This window comes from Adiantum capillus-veneris, chromosome 5 (assembly GCF_014529385.1).
Source record: "Adiantum capillus-veneris isolate H3 chromosome 5, ASM1452938v2, whole genome shotgun sequence".
In the NCBI taxonomy this organism is placed as follows: domain Eukaryota; kingdom Viridiplantae; phylum Streptophyta; class Polypodiopsida; order Polypodiales; family Pteridaceae; genus Adiantum; species Adiantum capillus-veneris.
In genome coordinates, this window is record NC_140935.1 from 83,541,092 (window position 1) to 83,552,446 (window position 11,355).

The 11,355-nt window shown below is 43.7% G+C and overlaps 2 protein-coding genes across 3 annotated transcripts in view; both read left to right on the plus strand.

Moving 5' to 3' along the window:
• Positions 1 to 7,071, plus strand: part of LOC147457622 (protein TORNADO 1-like) — a 68,249-nt gene extending 61,178 nt beyond the window's left edge. For both annotated transcript variants that reach the window (XM_086512492.1, XM_086512493.1), the window contains 2 exons: positions 4,993 to 6,255; positions 6,433 to 7,071. In XM_086512492.1, coding sequence (XP_086368618.1) covers positions 4,993 to 6,255; positions 6,433 to 7,071 — 1,902 coding nt within the window. The remainder of the gene's footprint in view (positions 1 to 4,992; positions 6,256 to 6,432) is intronic.
• LOC147457623 (protein TORNADO 1-like) lies at positions 7,053 to 8,401 on the plus strand. Its single transcript, XM_086512494.1, has one exon. It carries the CDS (start codon positions 7,053 to 7,055, stop codon positions 7,902 to 7,904), a length of 852 nt encoding a protein of 283 aa, XP_086368620.1. The 3' UTR covers positions 7,905 to 8,401.
• Positions 8,402 to 11,355: the final 2,954 nt, after the last annotated feature.

Consider the following 11,355-nt stretch of genomic DNA (forward strand, 5'->3'; position numbering starts at 1 on the left):
CTCTCTTTGTCTCTAGCGTGTTGTAGATCAGGTGTTGGTCTTAGTGAGGAGGTTTGCTCGCAGTTGCAAACTTAATCACTATCAAATTCATCTTTTCCGCTGCACCCTTGACATAAATAGTCTTGATCATTTCTTATATGTTTTATTGGCATTTTGGAATCATACCTGTAGTAGTATGTCTATTAAATGCTGGTAAATGTACTTTTTAAATGGCATTTACTTCAGATTCTCTCACTCTGCGGGTGGTTTTTATTGTGCGGGTCCAATTGGCAGCAGATTCTTGCCTGTCGGTCTCTCTCACGAAGAACACCAGGTGGCGACGTCTCTCTCTTTTGTGAACCTTCTTTTGAGAACAACAATGGGCGGCTCTCTCAGGGTTGGGCGGTCTAACCAACTTCTCTCCTAGCACGAGCACAACGAGTGCAGCCGGCCAGCCAAACGAATCTTGCAGGGGCGAGAGCCTACGTGTCCCATGCCTTTTTTGGCCGGCAAGTGGCTGGATGGCCGTTGTAGCCCACGCCCCACCTCCCCCGGCAACTGCGACAGCTTCCTGTCATCCAATCAGTGCATTGCTTTGCCCTTCCACTCGCTGGCCGAGGTGTGGCGGGAGACGTTATGCTCAATATTGCCAGCCAGCAAGGGAAGATTCCCCAGCATCAAATCGTGGCTGCCGAGCTGCCGTCCGGCACGTTGTGCTAGAGCTATCTCTCTTACGGCGGCACAAGGCCAAGGCAACAGTCCGTCCTCTCTCTCTCTCTCTCTCTCTCTTTCACGCCAGAGACTGATTCAGTCTATGTGGAAAAGATCTATAATAGGATGTGGGCAGCCGAGCCAGTATATACTGTAGAGGAGATTACTTCTCAGCTAACAGAGATACTACATGGAGCAGCACAAGAGGCATACCCGCATACTCAGCCTGATCAGAAGAGAGGATCTGGGAACATGCCTCAAAACAGTTGGTACGACGAGGAATGCAGAGACGAGAACCCAGGTCCAGAAAGAGCTTACACTTGGGATCATCACATATAAGCAGTCTCGGATTGCTCTTCGGCGTATAGTACGTCGCAAGAAAAGGGCATTTTTAGCCAAACTGCAGAAGGATTTATATCAGCTCTTCTTGAGTCAGGACTCGCATGAGGCCTGGTGTTTATTTCACGAGCACTCATCGCCTCCGACAATTACTTCTCCTGAGATTTGGGGTCAATATGTAACATCATTATATACGGTATCTGGACAGCCTCCATTACCAGATCCGCTCGAGCCATGCCCTGCTACTAGTACTTTCTTTACTACGGAAATGGTGGAAAAAGCCATTGATAAGATGAAGAGAAGAAGAGCATATGATCATGAGGGTTTAGTAGCAGAACATCCGATCCATGCAAGGGATCTACTTTCAGAAGTCCTTGCTCGTCTGTTTAATCGGGTCATGTGTGAAGGATTACCTGAATCTTGGAAATTATCTACTATCGTACCTATTTTCAAGTCAGGGGATCCTATGATACTCGGGAACTACCGTACCATTATGGTGGGTCACACATTGACCCGACTGTACGCATCCATTCGGGAACAAAAATTGAGTAGATGGGCAGAGAATGAGGGCATAAGGGCAACAGGACAAGCTGGATTCAGGAGGGGTTATTCCACTTTAGATCATATTCTTACGCTCAGAGCCATTATTGAGGAAGGAAGAGCAAGCGGGAGAAGGATGTATTGTTGCTTTGTGGATTTTCGGAAAGCTTTTGATACAGTACCAAGGGCCAGATTGATGCGCAAAATGCAAGAGTTAGGAGTCCCCAAAGAGATTATCTGGGGGATCATGGCCTTATACGGGTCAGTAACTGGTTATGTATGTACTCTAGAAGGGGATTCCGACATTGTTCATTCCACCGTTGGAGTAAAGCAGGGATGCCCACTGTCCCCTACTTTATTTGGTATGTATATAGATGAGGTATCAGATTACATTGATAGAGAGGGTGACAGAGGTGCTCAACTTGCAGGGTCATGGATCCCTTTGTTGTTGTATACAGATGATATTGTATTGATAGCAGAATCACTAGATGGAATGCAGAGGCAATTAGATGCATTACATAAATTCGGGGAGGACAGCGGACTGTCGGTAAATTTGGGTAAAACCAAAGTTATGGTGTTTAACACCACACCGCAGTGGGTTAGGAGATCGGCACCTACATTTGCATATGGCCAGGATACAGTAGAGTACACAGATGCATACACATACCTTGGTGTGGTATTTACAGGACCAAAGTTTACTCTTAAGAAAGCAGCGGATGCTAGATTGTCTAGAGCCTCTGCGGCCTTGGGAGGGTTGGAGAGGATGTGTTCACAAGTGCAGTTTCAGTAACCACGAACAAAACTTTGGCTCTTTGATACTGTGGTGGCTTCGGCTATGCTTTATGGGGTCCAGATTTGGGGACCATCTGTGGATCAGGATAATTGGAAGTCAATGGAGAGACCTTTGGTATCTATGATTTCCCGAATGATTAGAGCCAAGGCCTCCATACCACACGCGATTACCCGAGCGGAACTAGCTGCCCCTCCGATAGAAATTGAAGCTCTTACCAGATCAGTGTCCTTCATACATGGTTTATGGGATACAAATAATTGCCAATATACTAGATTGGCCCTCGAATCCTCTCGACAATTAGCAATGAAAGGAGATACATCATGCTGGTATGTGCAACTGTCCTCGTGGTTTCAGAGACACGGGTTCAGTATGGAAAGATTACCCCCCTTCCAATACTCTCTTGAGGCTCCATCACTGGCAATCACACGAACGGAGATTAATAAAATCATTCGCCATGATCTTATACAGTTGGACACTAAGAGGACATGGGTAGACCCTACACAAGAATTGGGCACGAAGATGGCCGACTACAAAGAACACTTCCTACAGCTATCTGAAGATGGTTTTGTGATTCGCCCGAGCTACATGGATACCCACCTGTCTCATGGTTTGAGATGTGCTATTGGTCAGATTCGTACATCCTCACACCAGTTGGAAATTGAATTTGACAGATTTAGGGGAATCCCACCTGAGAGCAAAATTTGCAAGTTATGCCAAATGGAGCCGGAGACAGAATTACACTACATATGTCATTGCACCGTATACTATGAGATACGTGGGCGTTTCCATTGCCTATTTAAAGAAGGCTTTGGACCTCTAGATAGAGTCATGCAATACCAAGATCAAAGGTGCTTAGGCCTGTACCTACTGGAACTACATCGGCACAGGGATAATCTAATGAGAAGACAAAGAGCACTACAGCCTCAGAGGCAGATCACAGATTTCTTCGGATCGAGAGAAGCAGGAATGGAAGGAGAAGCAAGAGGCCAGCAGCGAGCACAAAGGAGTACCCACATTCATACCAAAGGCACCCTCATTGACAGGGCGATTGAGCTTAGGAAATTGAGACGACCACGACCGAGATGCAGAAGCACACTTCACCGGAGGAGACTACAACAAAGGATTAGAAGCATTCTAGCCAGACACCCAGAATGCTCCTAAGAAGTTTATCTAATACTTTGTATTTAGTTTTTCGCATTTATTTTCACACTTTCACACTTTTCAGACATTGTAACAGATTCACCACTTTTGTATCAGTTTGGTCTCATAGGTCACTCTGGCCTTTTGAAGACGTTAATATAACATTTCATTTCTCTCTCTCTCTCTCTCTCTCTCTCTCTCTCTCTCTCTCAGGTCTGGGACGAGCAGCCAGGGCTGAGGGAGGGAGCCACGGAGGTGGACTGGAGAGGCGGGTGAAGGAGGGCGCATGCAGAATTCTGTCTCTCTCTCGCGAGGTCGGATGTCACAAGCTGACGTGGAAAGGGGGGGCGGAGGGAGGGGGGGATCGGGAGATATCTGTGTATATTTATCTTGAGGTACGGCCTTGAGATGTTTATTGTAATAAGAAAAAAAAAAAGAGAGAGCCTTTGCGTTAATTTAATTGGGAGTCCCTTCATGCTGAGATAATAGCAGTGGGCGATCAGACACACTTTAAACCTTTTAAAACTACAAAATCAGTAAAAAGTCATTAGATATCATTTATTCTCACATACAATAGTAAGGATTGGATGCATTTACATTCACTCATATCGTGCAACACTCAGTCTTATGCTGGAAAAGCATCTCTTTTTTCTGGAAAGCAACATGCTTTTAAGCAACCGCATTTCCAAAAAGCTGTTGAGAACCCAACTCCATCCATATGCTTGCTCTTGATGTGCAACACTCACTCAGTTCGTGAATCTACTCAGACTATGGAAATGTCCCATCTCAATGCCTGTATTACCCACCTTGTGACACACTAGTCATACTCCCAACTCAGCCTCTTACTCGTCAAACCTACAAGACAAATTGTTTGTCATCCATCATGTGATGCATCAGAAATGCCCGTTCCAATGGTCAGATATTCCTTCTTGATGCTTTAGACCCCAATCCGCAATGATGAGTCACCAGTATCCGTTCCAGGTGGCCTAGTGGATATTCCCTATCACGGTGCTCTCGTCAACGCAATGGTGCATCCAGATATTCCCTACTCGTCTTGGATCCACAACTCTACCAACAGTTCAAATGTGTGCACTTTCAAAAACAAAATGTAATTTCATTAAATGGATCTGTACAAGAGTAGCCAGTTTAGCAACACAATTGAGCAGTGTTATTGTCCAAACTTGAATGCTCAATTCAGCAGTACTTCAGACCCACCCCCAAGTGTAATACAAATTTTCCAGGCAGCATCCCCAAACGAGAAATTTAAGTAGTTTACTGGATTTTGTAACTGACATACCCAAATTTTGGGCTTGAAAACAGAGGTCAAAAATAGAAATTGTCCTTGATTTGAAAAACTCTGAAAAAAGTATATAAAAACCTTTGAGTGTAGCAGACTGCTTCATAGTTCAAGCACTAGCAAAGTAGTGGTAATTGACACTGATTTCAAGCACCGGACGTACCAAAATAATGTTACTCGACTCTGATGCAAGGTGAAGGAGCAGGCAGCCAGGACATCTGGAATCGAAGTGACTCATGTGAATCACGGTGGCTTGGAGATAGCCTTCTGGGATTTGGCAGGACATAAGGAGTTTCATGCATTGCACGATGTCTTCATGCCCAACCAGCCAGGACCCTCCTTGTTCCTCCTTGTATGCAGCCTGGTTTCCAATCAGAACATAGCACCTACCTGCAAAACAAGAGACCAATTGTCCAGCGAGCTAAAATACTGGCTTCGCTACATCTCCTCCAACACCAAGCACAACTCTCCTCCCTCAAGAGCGCAGGTAATCCTTGTCTTTACTCATCTGGACAAACTAGCCGAGCCATATTTACAGGCAGCTGCAATAACCCGTGCAAACAACCTCAAGGATGAACTGGGAAGCAGCTTTGCACCAGTAGCAAGTGTGCAGAAAAGCACATTTTTTGTGGATAGTCGTCACGTAGGCAGTGTATCCAACGTGGTGACAACATTTCTGAGTGAATCAAAGAAGATTTGCTACAGTTGTGAGGACATTTACAAGGTGTGCGATGATGCAAAGAGACACATTGCAGAGCTTATAAGACGCTACCCTCATCAAGTCTGGCTTACAAAGCATGATTTGGTATTGTCACTGCTTGATTCATTTTTCAGCACAGCGCCTCTTGAAGGGGCATTGGTTTCTTCTCAAATGCACGACGTCACCAAAGCCCTTGTTCATCATCTTCATCAAACTGGAAGCGTAGTGTACTTCAAGGAATGTGACATGATAATGTTAAACCTTCAATGGTTCTGTAAAGACTTCATGGGCAGTATACTTGAGAAAACAACCAAAACCTCAAAGAGCCTTCATAATAGCAGCCTTCACACTAGTCACAATGGGTTTTGGGAACGAGGAGAGATGAATGCTGTCCTTGAGAGTATATTGTATAACAATGAAAGCCTGGATGGAGAGGGAAAACGAGTACGTGGAAAATCATCCAGTACAGGCCTTGCGCTTTCACATGATAAAAAATCGGAATACATCGAGCAGTTAATTAGTATCATGAAACAGTTGGACCTTTGTTTTGAGATTGAGGACAATGGCAAAAGTGGTCTATTCTTACCAGCCACTCTGAATGACAAGGAGGAACGGAAACTTCGAAGATGGAGTACAGATAGGCTTGGCGTATCTCTGGGGATAGCTGCAGGTGATTTTGGTTATGTGGGTTACCGTTTGATGTGTGAAGATGAAGATCACACATTTCTTACGCCTGGCATCTTTCCAAGACTTCAGGTACGACACAACAAGGATGCATGTAGTTGGGCTGTTGTTATGAATCTACTGCGTAAATCAATTCGACAGGGAACAAATTATGTACTCATTTTTATAAACCCAAACGAGAGAATCTCTTTGGGTCAAATCCTCCTGTCTATTTATGCTTCACAACGTTTGTTTTTGCCTGATTACTAGGTACACTTGAGGAAAGTGCTTGAAACTGCATGTTACCAGCTTGAAAAGGATATCATCAAGAGTGTAGAGGACTGTATGGAAGTCATCATTGAGTTCAATGAGGTTCCACTGTCTTTCATTGACATCATGGTAAGGTTCCCAGCTAAACCAAAGCAGCAGGTCGACGTTTTCAAGTTCATTAAAAAAGTCGTGCGTGGCGTGCGAGACCTGCAAAGAGAATCTGGATGTTGGAGCGGCGTGCAGCTCATAGAAGCAGCTCTACGCCCATCCTGTGTAGAGGGGTTGGTCCCACCAGAGCATAAGGAAAAAGAATTTGCCACTTTTGAGAGTTTACGAGGTAAAATCCAAAGACATGATGTAGTTGCTGATTTTGAGAGCATCACATATACGTGGGGGCCAGTGGAGGCTGTGGGTTTGCAAGCAGAATGTGTTCCAGCGATAAGCCTCTTAGGGGAGAGAGCTTTCTCAGAAATCGTGCTGCAGGAAAGGATTTTGAAGGTGGAGGAATTAAGTAAAAGTTTAGGTATTGAGGAGGTGCACATGATGACCAACACTACTGATGCATCTTCACGTCCATCAATCCCAATATTGGATACAATTGATGGGCAAATTTCCGCTCAATGTTGGGAGGAACATTGATGGCCAACTCAATGTTGGGAGGAAGAGAGGCATCTATTTACGGTCTTGAGTTGAGCTTAGAGAGTCTGACAATAGAGCTGGGCAGCATGCGAACACAGGTAGGCAACATAGGAACAGAGGTGAGCAGCATACGGGCAACAGTCGAGGACATGGCCAAGGATACAAGGAGAATAATGGAGATGCTAAATGAGCAGAAGGTGAAATTGCTGCCTGAGATAATAAAGATACTGGGGGCCCTTCACATGACCATCTCTACAGAGCACATGAGTCATATACCCAAATTTTTCATATTCGAGGACGAGCAGTCACAGCACCTGATATGCAAGCTGGTACCAGGTGTGCACAAGTACAGGCTGAGATTCATGTGTGAGAGCGAGCCCATGCCACATGTGCCGAAAGAGGGCACTGGGATGGTGGTAACCACCTTGGAGGAGGGCTCGCTGAGTAGTGTGGTGATGCCCTACTTGCAGGCATTGCTGGCTGCATTGGCAGTGGGAATGAGGGTGGGTGCACCACTGGCGCAATCGCAGGGCATTCCTGTTCCAGATATGAGCGGTCTCATCGACCAGCTGCTCCAAGAATCTCGTAACGTGCAGGTGAGGGATCCCTCTATAGTGGAAGATGTGGCCAGTGCAAAAAAAAGATACCATCAGCATCGTGCGGCAGCAGCCAAGGCGCAAGCATGGATAAAGGGCTTCCTGCAGCAGAAAATGTGTTACGGAGATGATTGCAACATGTTCAGTTTGTTTGGGCTGAGAAAGCAGCTGCTGGCTGATGGCAGGTGGGTCTGGCTTTGTGACCAACACTCAGTAAACTATCAAAGAACAGGATAAGTTTCGGTCATCATCAACTTCAAGTACTAAAACAAAAAATGTAATGGGTTAGCCTGCACATGAGATTGTGCAATGGTCAATCAATTCATGCTATCAAACTTATATATATATGGTTGTCATCTCTATCAAACTTGACAATCTCAATGCGCTCGTCCTCAAGCACCTCGTGAATGAAGCGAAACATTGCATCATTGGGCTTTGACTTTTCATGAATCGCTCGATTTTGTTCTGGTTGGATAGCACTCACTCTATGACAATGAAAACTTGAGCTTCTGCCATATAGCTTCCTCGTCAGCATCTGATACTAAATACTATGTTGCTATGTAGGTTGAGACATACATGTGGTAGTGATGTGTGTGAACACACTTAGGACCGCCGGGGCATTTTTTCCCTCACTAGGAGTTTTTTCCCCTCGTGCATTGTATATACGCCCATCACTCTAAGGCTAACTTATCTTTCGATTGCACACTAAGTAATACACTCTCTATTGTGTGTCTTGAGCTTCCTTCGTCTTCTTGTTTCCCTGTAACCCTAATTCCAACAATTGGTATCAGAGCAAGTTGCGTCCTCCCGAGCTTACTCGCCAGTAGCTCCATCACACACTTGCTCACTTTCTCCGATTCTGTGAGCTTTAGTGAGCATCAGCAGGTCAACAAATACTTGAAGAAGCTCGTAGAGCTGAGTTTGCTCAGATTTTCGATTTGAGCTCATTTCGACCTTCATTTCCACTACAGGCAGTGCTGCACAAGCAATTCCATCATTTTGTGCAAATTTTTTGTCATTGCCTTTTTCTGCATAATAGGTCGCTTACGGTCTTTCACGGGTTGTGCTGTGTTGGTCGTGCTTCATTTGTTCTCTTTTCCGACAATTTTCACATTAGGTGCAAGCATTCGTCATGGTTGACAACAACAAAGATGTGTTTAAGATGTTTATTGCTAAGGATAGATTGGATGGAGACAATTGCCCTATGTGGGCTTACATGATGTAACATTTCCTTGTGTCAAAGGGCGTTTCGAATATTGTGCAGGGCATTCATGTACGTCCTGGTTCTGAGGGTGTAGGTGATGTTGAGGATGTTGCAGGTTTTTGTGGCAGGGTTGCTGTTGCCAGAGCTGTTTTGCCTATGGCTAAGCAAGCTCGTTGGGATGTAAGAGATGCGCAGGCTCATGCATTGATTGCGTTGTCTATGAAGCGCACTATTACTCCTCATATTCGTTTAGCAAAATCTGCAAAACAAACTTGGAATATTATAGCTCGTCTTTATGCAAGTCGCAATGATGCATTGTTGCGTAAAGGCTAGAGTCAAAGATTATGCATGAGAAAGATGAGATGCACACTTCCCTTGCTGGTGTCAAGGATACCTAATAAGCAACTTATTTCTGCAAGCGAAGTCATTTCTGACAATTTATTTCTGCAAGTGAAGTCATTTCTGACAATTTTCTTGTGCAAACTGTTCTTGATGCTTTGTCCGATTCTTGCCAGACTTTTGCTAGTACTTGGAGACTTATGACCCAAGGAAATCCAAAAGTTGTCAAGTTTAATGCATTATGCACATTGCTGTTGCAAGAGTCAATTCTAGAAAAAACAAGGCTGTTAAATATGACTTTATTGCTGCTTAAGAAAAAAATGATAACAGTAATGTAGCCACTTCTCATGGTTCTTCTGCGAGTAAAAAATCACATGTTCCTAATGCTTTTGCTGGCAGCAATTCGTTTGTGAAGTTTGGTGAAAAGGGCAAAAAGAAGATGCGTTGCCATTATTGTAAAGCTAATGATCACTTGATCAAGTAGTGCCTTAAGTTGAAGGCAAAAGAGGCTAAGAAGAAAGTGGCTGGTTTCACTACAAATGCAACTATTGTTGAGTCTTTTGTGAAAGGAGATTGTGATGCTGATGTTAGTGCGTAATGAGCTTTTACTACACAATGCACTTATGATCCTTCTGTCCATGATGCATGTATGTCAATTGTTGGAGATGCTCATGTGTGGTACTTTGACAATGGTGCTACAAAGCACATTATCTCTCATCGTGACTTATTTACCTCTCTCAAGGATATCCCTCATGAGATTTCAGTCACTTGTGCCAACAATGTCTCTTATCCAGTCAAGGGAGTTGGAAAGATTATGATGACTGTTACAAATGGCAGTTCTTTTACACTTTTTGATACACTTTATGTACCTAAAAAAGAACCTTTTGTCTGTATCTGCACTTGCTTGACTTCATCTTGTGTTGAAATTTGTGGATAGCAGATATACAGTTCATGGTCTCAATTTTGGTGATGAGATTGTTGTATCAGGCATTTTATGTCTTGGGATGTATAAGCTCACTTTGTATACAAGCGTGGGTAGAATTTTACAAATTGAGTTTTGGATTTTTAAGCTATTTCAGATGCAAAATTTTAGTATACATATTTCGGGCTTTCGAATTTTGCCAGTTTGCTGCGTTTGTAGAAATTTGATATGATTGCTTCTTTGCCACCTCTTGAAGCACTTGTTAAACATATTTGTGAAGGTTGTATTTTGGGTAAGATACATCGTTCAAAATTTTCGAAGGATGGTTCAGTCAAGGCTACATAGTGATGTTTGTGGGTCCATACAACCTCCATCCTTGGGCAGTTTCCTTTACTTCATGACTTTCGTTGCTGATTACTCCAGTCATGCATGGGTGTATCTGCTTAAAGCGAAGTTCGAAGTGTTTTAAGTGCTTTAAGGAATCTATGGCTATGGCTGAAAACGTCTCGTAATATACTACGGACACCCTCCATTCAGATCGAGGAGAGAGTATATGTCTCATGAATTTAATGCATTTTTGGCTAGTCGTGGGATAAAACGCCAGTGTACATTGGCGTATATATCTCAGCAAAACATTGTTGCTGAGAGGAAAAACAGATCACTTGCGAAAATGGCACGATGTATGGTCAACAGTCAACCTTTGTTGCATTCATTTTGGCTTGAGGCTATCATATGTGCCACTTATGTACTTAATAGGTGTCCTACGAAAGCTTTACAGTCTATCACTCCATACGACGCATGGTATGACAGAAAGCCATCTATTGAGCACATGCGTGTTTTTGGTTGTTTGGCTTATGCCTTGGTGCCACAAACATAGCGCAAAAATTTGGATGATAAGACTATCAAGTGCATTTTTGTTGGTTATAGTGTTGAAAGCAAAGGTTACAGGTTGTACCATCCGCAAACAAAGCGTATCTTGGTTTCACGTTATGTTATGTTTGTGGAAGATTTTGTTCAGCCTTTGTTGTCATGTACTAGAGACAATAGTGTAAACTCACAAGACATTTATGACAAATTGTTGCCTCTTTTCACTGGTGGAAGTTCGAATGTAAATTCAAATGAGGCAAATGTACAGTCTATGGGGGTTTCTGAAAATGTTACAGATTACTGATGTAGATGTACATGATGTACTAGATGAAGAAAGGGTTGAGAATGAGCAGGCT

Coding starts and splice junctions, on each gene's coding strand:
- LOC147457623 (XM_086512494.1), top strand. CDS start 7,053: ATGTTGGGAGGAACATTGATGGCCAACTCAATGTTGGGAGGAAGAGAG.